Genomic DNA, 25900 nt, shown 5'->3' on the forward strand with positions numbered 1-25900 from the left:
TTGGTGCCTTGGATTTTCCAAATGGTCAGTTGCTCTGGAATGCCGAGGGTTTTATTTGAGACAAACACAAGGCCTCGTGTTTTGACGCTCTTCTGAAGTTGTCCACTGATTGGGTTAAGTGGTGCTTGGGTTCACCCGGCAGCTGGCTCGGTATTGTAGCTGAGCCACAGGTTGAGGGCTGAAGGATCTCATTCTTCAACACCCTGTGAGGCATCAAGCAAGCCCAAGGGACATTCCAGTGGTGAAATGGGCTGGAGTCATTCACTACTGAAGCTCTGCTCTCCAACACACCTCAGCAGCCGTCTCACAGTAGACGGCACGGTGGTACAGATGGCAGAGCTGTTGCCTCACAGCTCCACCGAGCTGGGATCAATCCTACCTTCAGTGTTGCCCATGCAAAGTTTGCACATTCTCTCCATTTCCCCAGGTGCTTCAGTTGCCACCCACGTACCAAAAACATGTGTCGGTAGGTAAATTGACCAAAGCAGATTGCTTCTGGTTTATAGATGAGTGCTAGAATATGGAGGGACTGATGATGGGAACATGGGCAGAATAATATGTGTTAGGATAGGATCAATGTACTTGATGGTTGGTGCAGACATGGTGGGTGAAGAGATGTATCTCTCTGACTCACCTTTATCCTCTCTAAACTATTGAGGCTTTGTAATAGATTGTAAATATTGTAATAGATTGTAAATATCTCTGGCAACGTTTAAAAGACACTTGGATAGGGACATGGATAGGATAGGTTTCGAGCGATATCGATCAAACACGGGCAAATGGGACTCGTGTAGATGGAGCATCATAATTGGCATGGGCAAATTGGGCCAAAGGGCTGTATGACTCTGTGATTGTATAATTATTGGAATTATTTTAAAGCGATTTACTTTCCAAAGGAATGAAAGCACATTAACATGCAAAGTGATCATTCAAAATACTAAAATTTAAAAAAGAATAATGAACATTAGCCCAACATTAGTGGAGTTGCTACCACACAGCACCAGAGACCCGGGTTCAATCCCGAGCTCAGATGATGTGTGTGTGGAGTTTGCACGTCACCCTGTGACTGTGTGGGTTTCCTCTGGGTGCTCTGGTTTCCTCCCACATCTCAAAGATGTACGGGTTTGTAGGTTAATTGGCCTCTGTAAATTGCCCCGAATGTGTAGGGAGTGGATGAGATAGTGAGATAACATAGAACTAGTGTAAAAGGTGATCGATGGTCGAAACTGAGTCGGTGGGCTAAAGGGACTGCTTCCATGCTCTCTCTCTAAACTAAATTTATTTTACTCAATTTCTCTCATCTAATCTACAAGGCTGGAATTCACACAAATCAACGGGATTGATTGCTTCTTCTTGTTAATCTGTCTAACTCACAATAGTTGCTCTCCACAGCCTCATTCCTTTTTCTACCAATATCGTAGGCATGCTCCATTTCCCTTTCTCTCTGTACCATCATAACACTCTCTCTCTCTCTCTCTCTCTCTCACACTCTCCCCCACACACTCTCCGCCACACACTCTCTCGCCCTCTCTCTCTCTCTCGCCCACTCTCTCTCTCCCACTCTCTCTCTCTCCCATTCTCTCTCTCCCCCATTCTCTCTCTCTCCCACTCTCTCTCTCCCACTCTCTCTCTCTCCCACTCTCTCTCTCTCCCATTCTCTCTCTCCCTCCCATTCTCCCTCTCTCCCATTCTCTCTCCCATTCTCTCTCCCACTCTCTCTCTCTCCCATTCTCTCTCTCTCCCATTCTCTCTCTCCCATTCTCTCTCCCATTCTCTCTCTCTCTCCCATTCTCTCTCTCTCTCCCACTCTCTCTCTCCCACTCTCTCTCTCCCACTCTCTCCCTCCCATTCTCTCTCCCTCTCTCCCACTCTCTCCCTCCCATTCTCTCTCTCCCACTGTCTCTCTCTCTCCCATTCTCTCTCTCCCATTCTCTTATCTCTCCCACTCTCTCTCTCTCCCATTCTCTCTCTCTGCCATTCTCTCTCTCCCTCATGTGACATGTTAATTTCCCTTTGATTCTTTTTGCAATCAATGCACGTTGAGAGATAATTTACATCAGCCAAACAAATCTACCAGCATGCCTCAGGGAAGAAGCTGGAGCACCTGGGGAAAAGCCACATGGCCATAATGCTCCAGACCACAGTGTTGTCTGCACGTTATAGTAGTTTTGAGACTAGATGTGATCATTTTCTCCCTTCAAGTACTGCCAGACCCACTATTTCCAACATTATCCTCTCAGTTCAGACTCCCAGAGTCGACATTACTCGGTTTCTTTAATAGTAGCAGGCTTGTGCTGACAGGAGTAATCTCTCCCAGCATTAGTTGAGGATTCATCTTTGTGAAAGTAAAAGCTTGCCAGATGAACTCCTGATCAAATCCCACAAAAATAAAGAACAGAATTTAAAGCCTGCCACTAATGGGATCGAGGAATAGGTTGTGGAATTGCTGTGTCTGAGATATTTCTGGGTAGTAATGTGGTAATTTTCAAAGACAGCAGCCAACTGAACATCTGCATTGTTAATTCATCTAACGCTTTCAGGAAAATCTTTGCCTCAGCCTTCAATGCGTTCCCACGTGAGAGCAGTCCAGCTGTTTGGCTTTGTTTCTCCTTCCGCTCATTATCAAAGAGAACGTGATTTTGTTCTTGGAAAAGACTCACCAGTTCAAATACCACAGGACAATCTGATCACCCTGCCGTGATTCAATCCCCAGTGAAAGTTTCAACCGGCACCTCACAAGCAAAGATTTCTGGAGAACCTCTGAGGAGAGATGAAGCTCAGATGTGTCCCAGAATGGCACTCCACAGACCCAGGTTCAATCCTGATCTCAGGTGTTGTCTGTGTGGAGTTTGCACGTCTTCCCACATGGGTTTACGCAGATGCTCCGGTTTCCTCCCAACGATGTGCCGTTGGTAAGTTTAGGGTGATTTACGATGGCCAGTCTTGAAGAAGTGGACTACGATGAGCCATAGTACATGGAAAAAGACACTTCGACCCAACTTGCCCATGCCAACCAAGGAACCCCATCTACATTAGCCCCACATATCCTCTAAACTTTTCCTATGTACCTGTGCAAACGTCTTTAAAATATTGTCATTGTACCTGCCTCAACTACGTCCTCTGGCAGCTCATTCCATATACGCACCAACCTCTGAGTGAAAACGTTGCCCCTCGGGCATCTATTACATTTTCCCCCTCCTCCCTCTGAGGCCACAACCACCAATTGAGCAATTCAGTGATAAACAAGGGGCCAGTATTAGTCAAGTCAAGTCAAGTCAATTTTATTTGTATAGCACATTTAAAAACAACCCACGTTGACCAAAGTGCTGTACATCTGATTAGATTCCAATGGAAAAAAAAAAGAAACATACAGTAGCGCGCAAACAGTTCACAGCGCCTCCTCAATGAGCCTCAAACGCTAGGGAGTAGAAATAGGTTTTGAGCCTGGACTTAAAGGAGTCGATGGAGGGGGCAGTTCTGATGGGGAGAGGGATGCTGTTCCACAGTCTAGGAGCTGCAACCGCAAAAGCGCGGTCACCCCTGAGCTTAAGCCTAGACCGCGGGATAGTGAGTAGCCCCAAGTCGGCCGACCTGAGGGACCTGGAGTTAGAGAGGGGGGTTAGAAGATTTTTGATGTAGGGGGGGGAGTGTCCATTTAGGGCTTTATACGTGAATAGGAGGAGCTTGAAGTTGATTCTGTACCGTACAGGGAGCCAGTGGAGAGAGGCCAGAATCGGGGTGATGTGGTCCCTTTTACGGGTACCCGTCAGGAGTCTCGCTGCGGCGTTTTGGACCAGTTGCAGGCGGGACAGGGAAGATTGGCTGATCCCAGTGTATAGGGAGTTGCAGTAGTCTAGGCGGGAGGAAATGAAAGCGTGAATGATTTTTTCTGTGTCGTCGAATTGGAGGAAAGGTTTGATTTTAGCTATGGTTCGAAGTTGGAAGAAGCTGGCTTTTACCACAGCGTTGACTTGCTTATCAAATTTTAATGCAGAGTCAAATATCATGCCGAGGTTTTTGACATGCGGTTTGACTAGGCAGGATAGACTTCCAAGACTGCCTGTTATCAATTTGATGGAGTCGAGGGGGCCGAATAGGATGACCTCAGACTTGCTCTCGTTTAATTGGAGGAAGTTCTGTGCCATCCAACATTTTATGTCCTCAAGGCAGTGTGAGAGGCTGTTTAAATTTGACTGGTTGTTGAGTTTCAGGGGGAGGTAAAGCTGAGTGTCATCGGCATAGCAGTGGAAAGAAATGCCGTGCCTTTGAATGATTTGGCCAAGGGGGAGCATGTATAGAGAGAAGGGAATGGGGCCTAGGATGGAGCCTTGTGGAACTCCGCAGGAGAGGCTAGCTGGAGCAGAGGAATAACTGCCTATGTTGATGGCGAAACTCCTATCTTTGAGGTACGAAGCGAACCAGCTCAGGGCAGTGCCATCAATGCCAACCGCGTACCGGAGACGGTCAATAAGGATGGTGTGGTCCACTGTATCGAACGCTGCGCTGAGGTCGAGAAGGAGCAGGGTTGCACAGTCGCCGGTGTCGATGGCGAGAAGCAGGTCGTTGTGTATCTTCAACAAGGCAGACTCTGTGCTGTGGTGGGCTCTGAAACCTGACTGGAAACTTTCCAGGATGGTGTATTGGTGCAGGTAGGGCACTAATTGGTTTAGAATTGCCTTTTCAATGACTTTTGACAGGAATGGCAGTTTGGAAATGGGTCTGTAGTTGCTAGGCAAGGTGGGGTCTAGGTTAGGTTTTTTCAGTAGGGGCTGGACCACCGCGTGCTTGAAATTGGTTGGAACAGTGCCAGTGGCCAGAGAACTGTTGATAATAGAGAGGATGCTGGGACCGGCTATTGCAATGACATCCTTCAGAAGGGCAGTGGGGGCAGGACCAAGGGGGCAGGTTGCAGGTTTCATAGCGGAGACAAGCTTTGCAAGGGAGGATAGAGTGATGGGTTGGAAGCAGTCCAATTTAGATGAACAGACTAGTGAGACAGCTAGGTCACGGGTGGGAGGGGAAATGTTCATTCTAATGTCCTCAACTTTGTTGGTGAAAAGTTTAGCGAATTCTTCGCACTTAGCAGGGGACCCAACTAAGCTGGTACTGGGGGCGGGACATATGACAGAGGTAATTGTTCTAAATAGGACCTTGGAGTTATGAGAGTTTTTGGAAATAAGGTCGGAGAAGTATTGTGTTCTAGCAGACTTTACTGCTTCCTGGTATTTGAGAAGATTGTTTCTCAGAATTAGGGGAACATCAAGATGTAGAAACCTCCTGGGACCATGCTGTCCACTAAAACAAAAACAATCCAATCAACCCGATTCCTCTTTTTATTTGTATAGGAAGGAACTGCAGATGCTGGTTATGCTGCCTGTCCCACTGAGCTATTCCAGCTTTTTGTGTCAGCATTCTTTTCAATGCTTCCGCCACTTACTGACAACTAACTGCAGTTAATCTATCAGCATGCCTTCAGGATGTGGGACGAAACCAAAAGGGGCCGCAGAAGAAAAAAACGACATGGTGGCAGGGAGGATGTGTGACCTCCACACGCACAGTATCCCGAGGTTGGGATTGAACCTGGATCATCGGAGATGCGAGGTAAACAGTGCCAACTGTGGTGCCCTCGGAACAGCAGACCGAGGAGCTGGATGGAACACTGAACGGCCTTCTACGTGTCTTGATAACAACAAATCACCTCTGTCGTGCACCTCCCAAGGCACGTGAGACTGGTGTGTAATCAAACACAGTAACACCTGAAGCAATGTTGACATTGGGAGGGGGGACTCAGAAAGCTGCTTGATCTGTCAGGTAAGTTTTAAGACCTAAAGTGGCAGAAGGGTATGGATAGGTGGTGCAGGGACATGTAAGGAAAATGTTGGAGGAGCTCTTTAGTGATTGAGAACCCGGACTCCTTGGGTATTGGGTCGAAGCCTCAAGATGACCTGTTGTCCCAACTCCCACCCCCTCCACCGCGAACAGCTGATTCAAAAATAAATGGGTTATTAAAGCAGCAATCTCTGGAATTCTGCCAAAGTGCTTTTGTTGTACTTTCGAACACCCCTTTAATGTACCCATAACAGTAATTAACACATTTCTTCTCACAACATTGTCATTCTACAATGCAGGAAAAAAGGCTAAATGAACTGTTTAAGGCAACATCAGGACAATAATTCTTTCATTTATGTTCACTTTTCTGGATCAGTTACTTTCTGGAATGCATTTATACAGTTATATTGTCGGGAAGCCTGCCAGCAAATTCCTATAAACAGCAATTAAACAAGCAACCAGTTAATCTGGTAGAACTGACAGGGGAAAGATTTTCACCAAGACAACAGTACAACCTCCTTCGTTTTGGCCAAACAGTGCCATGAGAATGGTAACTAAACAGACTTATTTTCCCTTCTATGGTGGAACGACAAGCTGAACTATTAATACCAAGTATAGCTTGTCGTTCTACCATAGAAGGGAAAATAATAACTATTAATACCAAGTTAGTTAATTAAAACACAAAAATGCAGCACGGATAAATCTTTGCCCATTTTTCAGTTGGTTACTCTCAGACAACAAAGAGAGCAGATTAGGAACAAAAGGAGTTGAAACTAAGCAACCTTCACCACTTTGAAGACAGAAGGCTCATAGTTGATACCCCAGCAATTTCGAAACATTTTACTTCTAGAAAACAGAGTTAAAATTCTCTACCTGAATGCGAAGTCAAATCTTTCAAGGCATCTGAAACTTTACCAAACATATTATACAAATAGCCGCTCCTGGACTTTGGACACAAATATTTAATTGGTCTCAAACAAATCACTCAAAATGTGCCTTTTGTTAACAACTTTTCCAAATGGTGCAAACTGCACGAATAGTTCACAGTTACAACTATGATAACAAGGGGTTGTAGATTTCATACTTATGATTTCCTGCCTCTCCCCTAAAGTTCAGAGACATAATTCCAGTGGCACTTCTGTTGATTGAAGTCATGACTTTAATTCTCAAACACAAAGAGGCAAGCCCTGGACAGCAGCTGGGCTTCGCTCAGTGATTTCCCAATGACGAAACGTCAACAAATCACTTGGGACCATGTCGGAACGCCCTGTGCCCACTAGCCAGCTAGTTCATGAAATGAACCCATTCTCTCCAGCTCACTGACATGGGTGGGCCCACAACCACCACAGAAAATGCCGCATCCTATGCAAAGTGGGTGCATCCAGAGCCTGTGAACGTCCAGCCTTAAACAAAGATGATATCATCAGGAAACCAAACCATTTGCTCCCCAGCTTTACATTGGCTCACAATAATTGCTTCCATTTCGCATTTCAACCACACCATAAACCGACCGACATTTCCCGCAAGAATCCTTGGATGCAAACCAGAAGACAGACAACATAACGTAACGATTCCTTTTAATTCTGAAGAGAACAAAGCCCATTGCTGCAAATTGATGGGGGGAAAAAAACCCAACCTCACAATAATTGAAATTGCAAAAAAGTGGAATTGGACACCAATTCCACCCTTTCTGACCAACAGAGCACAAAATAGTGAGAAGGAATGGGTCCTTCTCTTCTGAGATGCTGCCTGACCTGCTGAGTTACCCCAGCATTTTGTGAAATAAATACCTTCGATTTGTACCAGCATCTGCAGTTATTTTCTTACACAAAGAGTGAGAAGATTCAACCACAGCACAGGATGAGTGCTTTCTTGGGTGAGGAAGGCTCTCTGGGTTTCCAAGTGTGATTAAATCACACTATTTATTCATTCACAAATTAAACTAGAAGGTCAAGATTTACATCACAGTGCATCATACAACTTGGAGACTAAAATGGGAGAGGCTGGTGACACCAAGCTAAAATTTCTACCAGTTCATTGAATTTAGCGGAGAATAATAAATCACTCGGATCCACAGACATTAAACAAGATTAATATGGCAAATTGGCATTCACTACAGGTAGGATGGGCTAAACATCCTTACCTCATAGCCAATAAAGTCAAAGAGCAAGGAAACAGGCATTTTGGGCCAACTTGTGCATGACAACCAAGATGGCCCTCTATGCTATTGCCATCTGCTTAGCTTAGTTTAGAGATACAGCGCGGAAACAGGCCCATCGGCCCACCGGGTTCCGCGCCGGCCAGCGATCCCCTGCACATTAACACTATCGTGGGTATCAAATACTAGAGACAATTTACACTAATACCAAATATGCAAACCCAAGCCAATTAACCTACAAACCTGTGCATCTTTGGAGTGTGGGAGGACACCGAAGATCTCGGTGAAAACCCACGCAGTCACGGGGGGGAACATACAAACTCTATAAAGACAGCACCCGTAGTCGGGATCGAACCCCCATCTCTGGTGCTGCAAGCATTGAAAGGCAGCAACTCTACCGCTGCGCCGCTGTGCCACTCTCTGCGGTATCCATGTACTGCACAGTACCTGCTGCGGTATCCATGTACCCAAAACGTACTCCTTGCACTTATCTGCATTAAACTCCATCCACCATTCCTTAGCCCATTTGCCCAGCTAACCAAGATCCTGTTGAAATTTCTGATAACCATCTTTACTGTCTACAAAATGCTGGAGTAACTCAGCAGGCCAGGCAGCATCTCAGGAGAGAAGGAATGGGTGACGTTTCGGGTTGAGACCCTTCTTCAGTCTGAAGAAGGGTCTCGACCCAAAACGTCACCCATTCCTTCTCTCCTGAGATGCTGCCTGACCTGCTGAGTTACTCCAGCATTTTGTGAAATAAATACCTTCCATTTGTACCAGCATCTGCAGTTATTTTCTTACACTTCACTGTCTACAAATATCACCCACTTTAGTGTCATCTACCGGTGACATGTAGGAAACCAGCAAATAAATATCTATCAAAAACAGAAAAACAACTCTATTTGCCTGGCATAGGAATGAACAGGAAGGTGGAAGCAGTGAATGAGACGCGTTGATTGGGATTTGGTTCATTTGCGTCTCTAAAACATGGTCTAACACAACTGCAACGTTGACAAGCCCCACCAACACCTGAGGGCAGTTCCTCATAGTGCAGTTCCATGCCAATCAGAACCTCCTGGCCTCAGTCTTCACCTCTGCAAAGCTTAACTGATTGCACTTGGGAAAATATCAAAATCAACATAATTTTGCAGAAAATGCACCTCAGCTGTTTACATAAACCTCGCTCAGAGTTCCCACTCCCTGGTAAGAATGTTGGAATGGGTGCAATGTGCAAGTATCAGGGGTTCAGGGGATAGTGGCTATTGTGTGAATTCGTAAGCTGAGGTCTGGACCATTGCTCCAAAGATATGAGACTACAGTATATCCCACCGTGACAGCAGGGAATGTAAATACAAGTAATTAAACAAATTTGCCGATGGCAAAAAGCGATGTGGCTCACGAAAATCCTGCAAGTCGAATGTAACTACTGTGACTCCAGACCCACCAGGGCTGACTTCAGCTACTGGCTGAGGGGAAATTCGGGATGAATAATAAATGCTGGCATTGCCAATGATGCCCACAACCCCTGAAAGAATGGGAAGGAAATGAGAGAAATAAAAGTAAATCAGATAAATTAGTGATGGTTTGTGCAACTCAGGAGTGATCATCTAACACCTCACCCAGTGGCAATGTCAGAGGATGACGTGAATCTGCACAACATTAAACAGACGTTAGTATTATTTTAGTTTAGAGATACAGTGCGGAAACATGCCCTTCAGCCCACCGAGTCCGCACTGACCAGCAATCACCATACACTAGCAGTATCCTACACACTAGGGACAATTGACAACTTTTACTGAAGCCAATTAACCCACAAACCTGTTTGCCTTTGGAATGTGGGAGGAAACCCACGTGGTCACGGGGAGAACGTACAAAATCTGCACAGACAACACCTATAGTTAGGATCGAACCCGGGTCTCTGGCGCTGTAAGGCAGCAGCTCTATCGCTGAGCCACTGTGCTGCCCAAAGGATACTAGAGAAGAAACAATCTGTACCATAACTGGCGTGCAGTCCAGTCAAACTCACTTTAGTTGTTGCTGACAACAGCAAATAAAACAAGAAGGAACAGCCGCTGCTAAAGGAACTCCACTCTACCTTTGTGAGCAGATCCTCCGTCTCCACAGTCCTGTTGCTGACCTGTCCATCGGAGTGGCAGAGAGGATCGTCAGTCACAGGCATCGATGAACTGCACTCATCAGCCAACGATGCATTAGATAACGGGCCACATTCTGAAATAAAATAAAAAGTCAGCATTAAAATTCTTAATTCATTCCCACGTCGTCTGACTAATGTATTTTATTAATGACAGACAAAAATAAGAGAAATTACATCCTGTGAGACTAGCATTTGGAGAATAATGTGATTAGGAGAATAATAGTGAATCAGGCAGCCAAAGAACAAAGTATTTCACGGAGTAACTCAGTGGGTCAGGCAGCATCTCTGGAGAGAAGGAATGGGTGACGTTTCGGGTCGAGACCCTCCTTCAGACTGATCAGACTAATCAGTCTGAAGAAGGGTCACGACCCGACACGTCACCCATTCCTTCTCTCCAGAGATGCTGCCTGTCCTGCTGAGTTAGTCCAGCATTTTGTGTCTACATTCAGTTTAAACCTAAACAAAATATTTTATTCCGCATTTCATCCACTTCAAAGCAAACTTTTGAATCCACACACCTAACCATCGAGGGGAGAACAACAAAGTCGCCACAGTCCATCGCCAATAACCAGGGACCCAATTTGGTCAATGCACTGTGAGCATGATCAAGAGGAAGCAAACATAGGCAGGTGCAATAAAACCAAAAGAGGAATGAGTAAACAGGGCCTGCATTGGTTCATGATGTCAGACATACAGCTGGTAATAGGCCCTTTGGCCCATACCGATCAAGATGTCCATCTGAGCTAATTCCATTTACTTGCATTTGGCCCACATCCTCTAAATCATTCTCTCCATGAATCTGTACAAATGTCTTTTTTTAAAAGTTGTAATTGTACCTGGTTCTACATCTTCCTCCGGCAGCTCGTTCCATATACCCGCCACCTCTGAATGGAAAATGTTGCCCCTCGAGTCTCTTATGAGTTTTTCTGCTCTCACCTTAAATTGATGCCCTATAACTGTTGACCTCCTGAACACTGGAATAAGTCTGTGACCATCCACCTTATCCATGTCTCCCAAGCTTTTATATAGCTCTACAAGTTCAATCCTCAATCTCTTTACTCCAAGGAAAAAGTCCCAGGTTATCCAGCCTCTCATTGTTGCTCAAGCCCCTCAGTCACAATAATAGCCTTGTGAATCTTTGCTGCACCCATTCCAGCTTAATGTCATCTATATACTAAAACTCTCGTTTGTTATCTTGTTTGTGACTGAACTTCAGCCAAAATGGTGCACGATAGCGCGACAATTTTAGGCCCACCTTACTCACCATTGTCACTTTAGTGATAATGCAAGTAGTTTTATTGAAGTCGGTGCTATATTTTTAAAGTTATTCACATTTTTAAGTTTAAATCTATCTCCTAGGGGGGAGGGAGGGAGGGAGGGGGAGGGGATGAGGGATGGAGGGGGATGAGGGAGGGGGAGGGGGGGGGGGGAGGAGAGGGTGCTGCACCAATACAGGAGAGGTTTGGGTCCTCCCTACAAGTCCCATCTCCTGTGCCCAAAGCTCTGACTGATGTCAAACATTTTCTTCAACACCCTGTCCACCCAAGTAGTCACTTTCATGGCACAATTTCCCTGCACCCTGAGATCACACTGTTTTACGACAGTCCCCAGAGCCTGACCATTTACTGTGCAAGCCCTGCATGTCAAAGTTAAATGCCATCTTCTATTCCTTGGCCCACTTCATCTCGATCCTGTTAGAATCTTAGATAACCTTCTTCACTGTCACTATGCCCACTATCATCTAAATTGTTAATGTAGATGACACGCAATAGTGATTAAAAACAATGTATTTGTGTGAAGGTGTCATTGAAGAGCAAATGTTGGCCAAAGGGGTAGAGGCCTTTGATGAGGCATTCCACAGGGATCTGTGCTGAGACCTCCATTATTTGTTATATACATAAACAACTTGGGCATAAATATAGCTGGGTTTGGTTGGCAAGTTTCTAGCGGAGTTGTGGACAGTGAAGAAGGCTATCAAAGCATACAGCGGGATATCGATTAGCTAAAGAAATGGGTAGAGAAGTGGCAGGTGGAGTTTAATCCAAGCAAGTTGCACTTCGGGAGGTTGAATGTAAAGAGAAGTATACCGTTAATGGCCAGGGGAGCGATGAGAGCAGATGTGAAATAGGCACATATAGATTTGCAGTAAATGGAGGGATATGTATCATGTGCAGGTAGAAGAGATTGGTTTAACTTGGAATCATGTTTGGCACAGACATTGGGGTTGTTCCTATGCTGTATTGTTCAATGTTTTATGTATGCTTTTAATCCACAATATTTTTTCTTTCCACAGATGCTGCCTGATGTAGTGAGTGTTTCCAGCATTTTGCGTGTGTGTTTTTAGTATGTATTCCATTGTGTTCTGATCAATACTTCTCTTGAATTTAGCACTTCTAAACAGGTCGCCATAATGCCCGTGGAAGCTTGTTGTGCACAAACTGTGCTGTTATTCTACGTTACAGTACTGACTTTACTTCAAAAGCTTTGAAGCCATTTGAAGTGTCATGAATGATCTCGTAGAAGTGAAAGTCTTTCATTCCAATCGGAACTGAATTCTGTTTCAAGTCACAGCGAGAGCTCGGAAACAGGCTGTGTCTATTCTTCAGAAGAAGGGTCTCGACCCGAAACGTCACCCATTCCTTCTCTCCAGAGATGCTGCCTGTCCCGCTGAGTTTCTCCAGCATTTTGTGTCTATCTTCGGTTTTAATCCAGCATCTGCAGTTCCTTCCTACACACAGCGAGTTCTCTGCTGCAGCAGACTTCCCTGCTGCAGCAGTGATGCAACACAGCCATGTCCTAATGAAATGATGGAGCTGGCCCTTGTTCAATTACAGAGAAGACTTCCTTGGAAAAAGTGTTGCAATTGACTGGCTGTGTGACCCTGGCGATGCGTTGCATTGCGCTCGTTTAGATAGTGCACTCATTGCCTGAAGGAAGAACACTAGCCTGCTGTGCGATACAACAGGAAACAAGAGTCTGAGTCATCTTAGAATGTCACCAGGCTCGATTCTCAGTGGTCTAGTAGCCGTGGGATAGTGACATTGGATGCCTTCTCCAGCTCTCTCCACACCCAGGTAGGTGAATCAACATCAATATCGTTGATTCTGAAGTTCCCATCAAGGAACAGTGTCAAGCAGATGGCTATATTTTCAAACAATTTCTAGTATCTCAAGCAATCCCTAATGTTTAAAAAAATTACAACATTACAATTCAAATCAAACCATCACAATAGCAAATTGTGATTGTAGTCACTTCTTCATGAAACTATCGAATAGCTTAAAATAGATCCAGTTCTGAATGCATTCAAGAGAGAGCTGGATATCTGAATGCATTCAAGAGAGAGCTCTTAAGGATAGCGGAGTCAAGGGGTATGGGGAGAAGGCAGGAACGGGGTACTGATTGAGAATGATCAGCCATGATCACATTGAATGGCTGTGCTGGCTCGAAGGGCCGAATGGCCTCCTCCTGCACCTATTGTCTATTGTCTATTTCCCAATAGATAAAAAATGCATAGATTATATTCAGTTTCCAAAATTATATTGTTATTCAACTTAAATAATTTATTTTCCACATTAAAAGTTGTCCAAAAAGTACTGGTTAGGGAGGGAGGGGGGGAATAAAAGGAAAAATATTTTTTCCTCCCAAAAATATTTGGTGCAAATCAGGAATTCCAATAAAGGCAAACATTAACATCTATCAATTCAACAGGGTCGGGGGGGGGGGGGGGGGAAGTGAAGGGATCTATTTGATAACTATGGGATGTGGGATCAATTCAATATTCCTGAAATATCCTTTACAAAAGCATGACATTCCGAACTCAAATCATTCTGTGAAATAAAACCTCAGATCCCCACTAAACCTATCTCTCACATAAGATCAACACCCTCTTGTTTTAGACACACCCCCTCCCACCATGTAGAAAGAAAAATGATCTTACTTTCTACCTTAGCTATCCCCCAGAGACCCGGGTTCGATACTGACTAGGGGTGCTGACTGTACGGAGTTTGTACGTTCTCCCCATGACCTGCCTGAGTTTTCCTCCCACACTCCAAAGACGTACAGATATGTATGTAAATGTAGGCTCGGTAAATATAAAAATTGTCCCTAGTGTATGTAGGATAGTGTTAATGTGCGGGGATCGCTGTTTGGCCCGGACCTGTTGGGCCGAAGTACCTGTATCACCAAACTAAACTAACCACATATACGACTGATGAATTAGGGATTACGATTTAGATTATGTGAGCCAAGTTAACCATAATGCAATTTTGATCAGGAACTGAGCATCCAAAGAGCTACTTTGGAAATTGACAAGCAGAAAAAAAGCTGTCTTGGAAAAAAAAGTCTCAGTGTAAAGATACTGTTTCCATAAATAACAATGTCCCTCAATGTAGCTGCCAGTTTCACTGTGGGAAATTGACACACAATTGCTTCCATTGACACTTGTGAAATGATACTCTACTGAATAACGTGACAGCCTTTAGTATTTTTATCTTCCAGTAACAAAAATAAGCTTACAGCTATTAAAAGTACTTTTATTTTTGTAAAATCATGCGGGGGAATATGAAAAATCACGCCAGAAATTCACCAGTCAATAGACAATAGACAATAGGTGCAGGAGGAGGCCATTCGGCCCTTCGAGCCAGCACCGCCATTCAATGTGATCATGGCTGATCATTCTCAATCAGTACCCCGTTCCTGCCTTCTCCCCATACCCCCTGACTCCGCTATCCTTAAGAGCTCTATCTAGCTCTCTGTTGAATGCATTCAGAGAATTGACCTCCACTGCCATCTGAGGCAGTGAATTCCACAGATTCACAACTCTCTGACTGAAAAAGTTTTTCCTCATCTCAGTTGTAAATGGCCTACCCCTTATTCTTAAACTGTGGCCCCTTGTTCTGGACTCCCCCAACATTGGGAACATGTTTCCTGCCTCTAACGTGTCCAACCCCTTAATAATCTTATACGTTTCGATAAGATCTCCTCTCATCCTTCTAAAGTATGAGTCCCGAAGCTCTTTTACCCCATTGACACAACTTTTTATAACATGATTTTCTTTAACAGGAAATTTCTTCGGAATGCACCTATCGTGTTATTGTGGAAATATCTGCACAGTAAAGAATAAAGTAAATATGAGATGCAACTTTCAAATTAAAAAGTAAGCTGGAGGGCAAGGAGGATGCGATTCAAATTCTTTCAGTAGTTTAGTTTAGGGATACAGCACAGAAACAGGTCCTTCGGCCCACTGAGTCCATGCTGACCTACGATCCCCTTACAACAACACTAGGGATAATTTACAATTTTTACCAAAGTCAAAGTAAGCTACAAACCTGTACGTCTTTGGAGTGTGGGTGGAAACTGGAGCACCCGGGGAAAACCCACGCGGGTCACGGGGAGAACGTACAAACCGTGTACAGACAGCACCCGTAGTCGGGATCGAACCTGGGTCTCTGGCACTGTTGGGCAGGAATTCTACCGCTGTGCCTCAAATGCTCAGTACAGTGCAGAGCTCAATGTGCGGAAAGGAATTCATTTAGAGAAGGCATTGTTTTCAAAAGCAGTGACCTGCTGAGCTTTCCTCACAGTGGTCAAAATTGCTGCAAGTCTCATAGAGGGTTAGCTGGGAACCAAAGGGAGCTTTCTTCCCCCAAAATCAATTACTGAACCAGATGGAGTTTTTATGACAATCTGATAGTTTCCTAGTTATTATTGCTAGACACAGCCTCTTCAATTCCACATTTAATTATTAGAATGAGTCATTTCTGAACTGTCGGGGCGAGATAGAGACTCAAGTACTTGGCTCAGTGCCTGATCTTCTGCATACTAATACAGTGTGATACTCCACCGTCGGCGATCTCAACACAATGCACGGCCAACAACAGAATCTATCTGTACGCTGTTTATTTATTTATCTCAGTTTAATGGTCCGAGCAGCTACAGGGGGATTGGAAGTTTCTATGGACGGCTGGAACTGTGACATTACAGCTGGCTACCTAAACAAAGGCTAATCAGGGCCTGGCATTAGAATCAGTCCATCAGCTTGGTCTGGGTCTGATCAGCTCTGGTCGGGTTTCATACCTGAGCAGATCTCTTGCATGGAAGATACTTACTGAACAGTCATTTATTCACAAAATGCTGAAGTAACTCAGCAGGTCAGGCAGCATCTCAGGAGAGAAGGAATGGGTGACGTTTCGGGTCGAGACCCTTCTTCAGAGGGTCTCAACCCGAAACGTCGCCCATTCCTTCCCTATACACTGGGATCAGCCAATCATCCCTGTCCCGCCTGCAATTGGTCCAAAACGCCGCAGCAAGACTCCTGGCGGGTACCCATAAAAGGGACCACATCACCCCGATTCTGGCCTCTCTCCACTGGCTCCCAGTACGGTACAGAATCAACTTCAAGCTCCTCCTATTCACATACAAAGCCCTAAATGGGCTTGCCCCCCCATATCAAAAATCTTCTAACCCACCACTCTATCTCCAGGTCCCTCAGGTCGGCCGACTTGGGGCTACGCACTCTCCCGCGGTCTAGGCTTGAGCTCAGGGGTGACCGCGCTTTTGCGGTTGCAGCTCCTAGACTGTGGAACAGCATCCCTCTCCCCATCAGAACTGCCACCTCCATCGACTCCTTTAAGTCCAGGCTCAAAACCTACTTCTACTCCCTAGCGTTTGAAGCCCTCTGAGGGGGCGCTGTGAACTGTTTATGTATGTGCTCTTATGTTTGTGTACCATTGTATGTTCGTTCTTAGTACCTGCGCTGATGTACAGCACTTTGGTCAACGTGGGTTGTGTTTAAATGTGCGATACAAATAAAATTGACTTGACTTGACCCTGTACACTAACACTATCCTACACGCTAGGGACAATTTACAATTTTACCGAAGCCAGTTAACCTACAAACCTGTACGTCTTTGGAGTGTGGGAGGAACCAGGAGCACCCGGAGAAAACCCACGCAGTCACAGGGAGAACGTACAAACTCCGTACAGACAGCACCCGTAGTTAGGATGGAACCTGGGTCTCTGGTGCTGTGAGGCAGCAACTCTGCTGCTACGTGACTGTGCTGCCCCCTATAGGTTGGGTGAATCGGGGAACGGTTTGCAAATCAATTATAGAATGAATGCAAGGACGCTCTTCTTTCAGTGTTCAACGTACGGGATGAAGGTCAATTTACACAGAGAGGGCATTGTTTTCTGAAAGAAGGAAACAACTTTTGAAAGGACACACGGAGGTTTTTTGGTGAATGATTGACCAGTCTCCACATCTGTGTCGATGTTGGAATATCGTGCTTAGTATCCAACTTTTAGCCTGCTCAATACCACAACATGTGTAACTGCTTGTCTAATGTTGTGTTCTCTGCAGTGTAATAATTATGAATCCGGAAGCTCCAATTAAAGAACTTGCCAGCACAGAAAATGTTCAGTCAGGTTCAAATTGCAGGTTTTCTCATTCAATGCTGTTGTGTACACCACAAAAGTGTGCATTAGTTTGCACTAAACAGAAATTATTTTGCCAGGTGCAGCCCAGCTAAAAACTAGAACTGCAGTTGTCATAACAAGACCCAAACACTGAATTCCACTGAGATTCACTTCCATGAATAGAGCATATTTAGGGCTACGTAAAGCTGTTGGGTCTTATTAATTTAAAGAGATATTGTCTGCAGTGCAAAGTTTGCTGTGCGTGTGACATTACGGTTTGGATTTACTTGTGATAATTAACATTTCACTTTAGATGGACGCAAAAAGCTGGAGTAGCTCAGCGGGACAGGCAGCATCTCTGGAGAGAAGGAATGGGTGACATTTCGGGTCGAGACCCTTCTTCAAACATTTCACTTTAGTTTAGTTTAGGGATACAGCAGGAAAACAGGCTCTTTGGCCCACCGAGTCCACGTGGATCAGCGATCCCTGTACACTAGCACGATCCGACACACTAGGGACAATTCACAATTTTTACCGAAGCCAATTAACGTACAAACCCGCACATCTTTGGAATGTGGGGAGGAAACCGGAGCTCCCAGAGAAAACACGCGCGGTCACGGGGAGAACGTACAAACGACACCCGTAGTCAGGATCAAACCCGGGTTCCTAGTGCTGTCAGGCAGCAACTCTACCGCTGCGCCACCATGCTGCCCCTAAATTTAATGAAGTTCACATCCATAAAGTACTCGAGGAAATAAGAGCAAGCAAAAAAGACATTAGTATGAAACCAATTGGAAAAAAACCCAAGTCCATGGCAGTGGCAAGGCATGGACTGAGTGTTCAGAGGTGAGGCTACGGTTTTGCTGGTTGGTTCAGGAACCTGATAGTTGTAGGAAAATAGCTACTCCTGAATCTGGTGCTGTGGGACTTCAAACCTCTGTACCTCCTGCCTAACAGTAGCATTGAGAAGCAGGCAATGCCTGGATGGTGAAAATCCTTAATGATAGAAGCCGCCTTCCTCATGTGGATGGTTTCAATGGTGGGGAGGGCAGTGAACATGATGGTCCAGGTTATCCACCACTCGGTGCAGCCTCTTTCTTTCCAGTGTTATGTTAAGCCAAGATGCCACGAGACAGAATACTTTCTAAAGTAAACGTCTGTTAGTGTTCGGAGATATGCTGAATCTCTGAGTATAAGAAAATAACTGCAGCTGCTGGTACAAATCGATTTATTCACAAAATGCTAGAGTAACTCAGCAGGTCAGGCAGCATCTCGGGAGAGAAGGAATGGGTGACGTTTCGGGTCGAGACCCTTCTTCAGACTGAAGAAGGGTCTTGACCCGAAATATCACCCATTCCTTCTCTCCCGAGATGCTGCCTGACCTGCTGAGTTACTCCAGCATTTTGTGAATAAATTGCTGAATCTCTGAAACGTCTAAAAAAGTAGAGGTGCTAATGCATCTTCGCAGTGATTACATCTAAGTCCTGGGTTCAGGACAGGACATCTGAGATGATAACAGCCAGGAATTTGAAGCTGCTCACTCTTTCCAATACCGACCCACCAAAGAAACGAGAGTGCCGTCTCATGGTTTTTCTCTTCTGAAGTCAACGATCAGTTCCTTGGCCTTGTTGAGTTTCAGTGAACAGTTGCTGAACCAGCACCACTTAATCAGATGTTCTTTCACTCTCCTCTATGCTGACTCATCACCAGCGGTGATTTGGCCGCACACTGTGGTGTCGTTGGTGAATTTATAGATGGCATTGGAGCTGTGTTTGGCTACGTGGTCATGGGTGTAAAGTGAGTAGATAAGGGGGCGGAGGATGCAGCCTTGAAATGCTGCTCTGTTGGTGGTCAATGAGGAGGAGATGTTGTCACTGATTGAGATGTTGTCATTCATTGAGGTCTACAGATGAGGAAATCAAGGATCCAGTTGCAAAGGGAGGTACAAAGATACAAAATGCTGGCGTAACTCAGCGGGACAAGCAACATCTCTGGAGATTAGGAATGGGTGACGTTTCGGGTCGTGACCCTTCTTCAGACTCACGTTTCAGGTCACCACCCTTCTTCAGAGGCCCAGGTCTTGGAGCTCGGTGCTGAGTTTCGAGAGGAAGATAGTGTTGAATGTCAAGCTGGCAGTCAATGCACAACAGACTGATGTATGTCTACCTGTTATCTAGTTGGTCTGGAGCAGAGTGGGTAGCCAGTGAGGTAGCTGGTGACCCATTGTGGCGATGGGCAAATTCAAGCGGATCCAGGTTATTATTGAGGCAAAAGTCGATACGCACAATCGCCAACCACCAAGTATTTCATTGCGATGAATATAACTGCTATCAAACGGTAATCATCGAGGCAGGTCACCGTGCTCTTATTGGGTACTGGTACAATAGATGCCCTTTTGAAGCAGGTGGGAACCACAGAAGCGAGAAGTTGAAGATATCTTTGAATACTTCAGCCAGTTGCTCTGATTACTCACTGGCACACCTCATTTTTAATTAGTTAAGCAATGAGAAAGACATAACTCTTTTTAAGCTTCCAAAGGTCAATACAGTCACTCCATGGCACCTGCTATTTGTGTTCTTTGCCAGTACATCAGCAGAGCCAGGTGGAGGGTGCAAATGCCAACTATCCACACTGGAGTGGCACAGGGTGGCTCCATGCTCGCCCATCACCCATCGACACTGGCCAAGGCTCTTTAAAATTCTCAAATGCTTCTCAAAGGCCTCCATCCTACCTCTGTAACTTAAAAGTGCGGCACGGTGGCGCAGCGGTAGAGTTGCAGCCTTACAGCGAATGCAGCGCCGGAGACTCAGGTTCGATCCTGACTACGAGTGCCGTCTGTACGGAGTTTGTACGTTCTCCCCGTGACCTGTGTGGGTTTTCTCCGAGATCTTCGGTTTCCTCCCACACTCCAAAGACGTACAGGTGTGTAGGTTACTTGGCTGGGCAAATGTAAAAATTGTCCCTAGTGGGTGTAGGATAGTGTTAGTGTGCGGGGATCGCTGGGCGGCGCGGACCCGGTGGGCCGAAGGACCTGTTTCCGCGCTGTATCTCTAAACCTAAAATCTAAATCTAAATCCATCCTATATGTTTGTAATTCTCCAATTGCTGACTGTTGCACCTCCCTGAAATCCATCACTCCACCATGGTGCTGTAGTTCGATTGTCCTCACAAACGTTGACTTTGGACTTTGAATAATGGCGCCAAAAATGGAGGTGCCTATATGTGTAAGTTCATGTTCATAAGTGATAGGAGCGGAATTAGCCATTCGGCCCATCAAGTCCACTCCGCCATTCAGCCATGGCTAATCCATCTTTCCCTCTCAACCCCATTCTCCTGCCTTCTCCCCATAACCCCTGACACCCGTACGAATCAAGAATCTATTTATCTCTGCCTGCCTTAAAAATATCCATTGGCCTCCACAGCCTTCTGTGGCAATAAATTCCTCAGATTCACCGCCATATGCAAAAAGAATTTCACTGTACAGTTGCACGTGACAAATAAAGGACCATTGGACCTTTGTCGAAGTTCTTAAACACCAGAATTCCATCAGAAAATGTTCATAAAATCCATCTCCTTGATCAACCTATCCCAAGCTTAATGCATGGGCTCAGTTTCAGTTTCTTGAGGTTGATTCTGCTCGTGAAGTGCCTTGCAGTCTTGCTGCATTAAAGTTGCTATGTAAATTGTTGTTATTGTTGTTAAAGTAATGAGGCAGAGAAGGAAACCCTTTTGTCCCCCCTGTCCTCATCAACCATCAAGAGTCGTTCTTGATCAGGATTTAAGGATGCAGGCTAACCAGTGGACTCCAGAAGAAATTTCAACAAAGTATGCCATTTAATTCAGTGAAGTACAGTGTACCAGTCCCACCACTGTTCTATTCAACATGTAACTTTCATTGGATTAGATCTTGATGAAAATTCTCGGCTCATAGGTTAGAAACGTCTGATGTTGACAGGCACAGTGTTCAGATCACTGCCTCATACCCAAACCATGCTGGCACTCTGAAGTCATGACACAAAATGCTGGAGTAACCCAGTGGGACAGGCAGCATCTCTGGAGAGACGGCATGTTTAATTGAGATGTGCAGGGCAAGTTTTTGCCCTACACAGAGAGTGGTGGGTGCCTGAGAAACTTAACATTCAAACATGGCTTTACAGTATAAACAAATTCATGATGATTCCTCTGGGATAGAGGTCTATAAATAAGGGATTGGCTACTTGGGACCATGAAGTTAGGGAGTTAGATGTGGCCCTTGTGGCTAAAGGGATCAGGGGGTATGGAGAGAAGGCAGGTACGGGATACTGAGTTGGATGATCAGCCATGATCATATTGAATGGCGGTGCAGGCTCGAAGGGCCGAATGGCCTACTCCTGCACCTATTTGCTATGTTTCTATGTTTCTATGAAGAACATCGTCCTTCAGGAGGTTGTAAATCTGTTCAATTCACTCTGCTAGAGACTTTTAGACACAGATCATTTTGTATATAAAACATCATCTTGGGAGCAGATGCAGTGGATATGGAGGATTTGAGAGTAGGGGATGGCATTTTTGCAAGAGGCAAGGTGGGAAGAAGTGTAATTCAGAAAGCAGTGGGAGTCAGTAGGCTAGTCGTAGTCCGAAGAAATGTCTCGACCCGAAACATCACCTATTCCTTCTCTCCAGAGATGCTGCCTGTCCCACTGAGTTACTCCAGCATTTTGTGTCTACCTGCAGTTTAAACCAGCATCTGTAGTTCCTTCCTACACGGCTTGCAGTAAATGTCAGTCAATAGTCTGTCTCCTTTGATGGAGGTAGAGCAATCAAGAAAAGGGAGAGAGTTGTCAGAGACACTCCCCAGGTGAATGAGGGTAGGGTGGACGTTAGTGGTGAAGTAAATAAAACCCATGTGTTCTGCACGGGTGCAGGAGGCAAGGTGAAGGCAAGACTTGTGGTGGCAAGACTGCAAATTATTTCACAAACAAATACTGGAAATCCATTTATTCCTGCATACGAATCAAGGAGCAAAATTTCCCAGAAAACCCCAAGAAATGCTTCAGAATGTACACTTAGAAGTATTGAAAATTTGCTCTGTGTATGCCTAATAGAGCAATTCCATCTTTAACAAGACAAGGACAAAATCTCAATAGTCCTAAAGCTATGCAGTACCGAAGCAGGCCCCTCAGCCCAATTTGGCCATGCTGCTCAAGTTACCTAACTGAGCGAGTCCCAACATGCTAATACTAATACACGCAAAGTCCCTTCATCATCACCCCGTCCGTCTACCTGTGTCGCCACTTTCATTGTCTGGTTGCTGCTTCAGGAACCGCTTCTTCCCAACAACCATCAGGCTATTGAACGTCACAAACACCAACTAAACTTCAAACCACAAACTCTCCTGGTTGCATTCGAGACTTGGCCTTTTGTTTTGTTTTGAACTAATATTATTTTTTATTATCATTTATTGAACTTTGTTTCATTGTTTGTTTTATAAGGTTATCAATTGAGTACTATGTTTACAGACCTATTTTGCTGCTACAAGCAGGAATTGCATTGTTCCGTTTCGGTACATAAGTCAATTAAACACTTGGCAATTGCCTTTCTAATGTAGCCACCATCAGGTTAAACAAAGCGGATTCAGTAGAGAGCCAAGTCAGCAAAGTAGATCTCAAACCGAACCCAGCTTGAACCCAACGCAACTTGGGTCCCTTCAGTGTCAAGTAAGGTCGTCACGCTCTACTTTATTTTTAAAACTACTCGGCAGTTTTAAAGTAAAATCAGAGTGTTGGTAGGTCCAGCTAAAAGCATCAAAGATCCACACCACCCTGGACACACACTCTTCCCACTACTACCACTGGGAAGGAGGTACAAATGCCCGAGAACTTCTACCTCCAGTTTGACGAACAGCTTCTTCCCATCCACCACCAGGCTCTTGAATCACCCTGGACAACACTAACCACAACCCCACCTCAGCGCCCAATTGCTCTCTGTACAAAAATGACAAAGGCAGCAGATCCATGGAAGCACATACAACTGGAGGCTCTCCTCCAAATCACACACTATCTTGTCTTGGGAATACATCGTTGCTCCTTCATCATTCCTGATCCTAAAATCCTTATAACTCCCAACAGCACTGTTGAAAGCAAAATCATTAGAAGATTGCAGAAGGTCAAGTAGGTGGATCATCACCATCTTGCCAAGGGCAAGTGGGGATGGGCAGTAAATGTTGACCTTGCCAGCAAAGCCTAGTTTTCTGAAAAAGAGTAGGACACATGAATGGAGATGGCCAACCAATATAGCCCAGATTATCACATCCAGGTGAAATTAGGTGCTCAAAGATGAACAAATACAAACGCACAAAACGGAACACTTGTGCTTCTCCTCCTGATTCCTGTAGCTCCAGTCGTTAGAAACTGTGCTCCTAATTAAGATAATAAAATAGCACCTCTGTTCTGAAAATAAATCTGGCTTAACTGATCTATAAATATTGGCACCAATCCAATCAAAGCAGAGAAGTTCTAATCCTTTGAGAATGGATTTTTCCCCCCAAACTTGGACCACACAAACCTTAAAATAACTCGGGTAAATAAATCTGTAACAGTCTGTGTGATTTTACATGGATACAGAGAAAATATTTATTTATATAATATTTGTTGTCTGGGAACTGTAGAGATATCATTCTACTTCTGATGCTTGATGCCTTAGTGTATTCATCTGATAAAATGATTCAGTTTTAGCAGGTGTGATGTACAGATCCTTTGATGGTTTGAAAACAATAAGTTCGTAATTCAGTTGGGTTAGATGGGAGTGTTGGGATTGGCTGATATCCAACATCACAGGTCACAAATCTGGACTGACCTACTGAATCCTTCAAACCTGGGCCCATTAGTAGATAAAGTCTTGAGTGTAGACACAAGTCTAAAGAAGGGTTCCAACCCAAAATATTACCTATCATGTTCTCGAGATGCTGCCTGATCCACTGAGTTACTCTTGTTAAGCGTATCTTGTTAAGTGTATTGAATTCTTTGAAAGACCTTTCCCTGCCTTGTGGGAACAAGGTCAAGGGGTACAAGTCGTGTCTTAAAAGTTGGTGGCTGACTAGGATGTTCCTGCTTTGAAAAGATGAACTCTACCGGTCAGGATGAACCACCTGGAATGAAACAGGAGACCAGGATCCACCAACACCGGGAACACAGCTCAAGATTTCCTCAAGGTTTCACAAGAGAGATCTTCCAATCTCCCTTGTTGTGGCCCATGCGCTTTTATAACCTGCACTTTCTCTGGAGTTGCAACATTATATTCTGCACTCTGTTTATGTTCTCTTTTGCCCCACCTTTGTACTCCATATATGGTATGCTTGCACTCATGTGTGGTCTGATCTGCCTGGATTGCACACTAAAACAATCTTCACCATGACTTCGTATACACGACAATAGTAAACTAATTCCAAACACCAATCTACAAGTCTGAGGAAGGGTCTCGACCTGAAACCTCACCACTCCTTTTCTCGAGTAGTGCTGCCTGACCCACTGAGTTACTCCAGCATTTTGACTCTATCACCAGTCTTCAAGTTACCCTCTGCGGAAACCCAACTTGGAATTACAGTGTCACTGGGTCAAAGTCTGGGAATTATCCACCTGACGTACTTTCACCACAGGGTCTGAAGTGATTCCACATAATGGTTTACAATCAATTAGCAACATGAATGTACATTGATCTAAACTTTACCATTCGCTCTCTCACAGACAGTATTTTCACCCAAATAACTCTTGTTACACATATTTAGATTTTATCGTGAAATGATAATTGTTGTATGAAAAATAAATTGTTGTCACTGCAAAACAGCAGTGAGACGTGGGTAATGGAAAGAAAATATGGAGCTTCGCAAGGGAAACTCTGGAGTCTGAGTCGTACTGAATAAATATCCAATTCATGAATCTGGCTACATTTCACTCATGACTGAGTTATCTGATTAGGTTCATTTGTGAATCTGTGATATGCATCTCACTTCTAGCAAAGCCTTGTTCTAATCATTTCCAGTTGTTAGTCTGAACGACTGGAAAGCTACCAGATTCTCTCTTTTTTCTCTCTTTTTTCTCTCTTTTCTCTCTTTCTCTCTCTCTCTCTCTCTCTCTCTCTCTCTCTCTCTCTCTCTCTCTCTCTCTCTCTCTCTCTCTCTCTCTCTCTCTCTCTCTCTCTCTCTCTCTCTGTCAGTCTCTCTCTCTGTCTCTGTGTCAGTCTCTCTCTCTGTCTCTGTGTCAGTCTCTCTCTCTCTGTCAGTCTCTCTCTCTGTCAGTCTCTCTGTGTCAGTCTCTCGCTCTCTCTGTCAGTCTCTCTGTGTCAGTCTCTCTCTCTGTGTCAGTCTCTCT

The 25900-nt window shown here is 44.8% G+C and overlaps 1 protein-coding gene across 5 annotated transcripts in view; it reads right to left on the reverse strand.

Annotated features, from left to right (window-relative positions):
* The window catches only part of LOC144609075 (A-kinase anchor protein 13-like), a 452410-nt gene that overhangs the window by 115037 nt on the left and 311473 nt on the right, over positions 1 to 25900 (reverse strand). For all 5 annotated transcript variants that reach the window (XM_078427428.1, XM_078427427.1, XM_078427426.1 and 2 more), the window contains one exon: positions 10083 to 10216. In XM_078427428.1, coding sequence (XP_078283554.1) covers positions 10083 to 10216 — 134 coding nt within the window. The remainder of the gene's footprint in view (positions 1 to 10082; positions 10217 to 25900) is intronic.

This window comes from Rhinoraja longicauda, chromosome 33, assembly GCF_053455715.1.
Source record: "Rhinoraja longicauda isolate Sanriku21f chromosome 33, sRhiLon1.1, whole genome shotgun sequence".
NCBI lineage: Eukaryota > Metazoa > Chordata > Chondrichthyes > Rajiformes > Arhynchobatidae > Rhinoraja > Rhinoraja longicauda.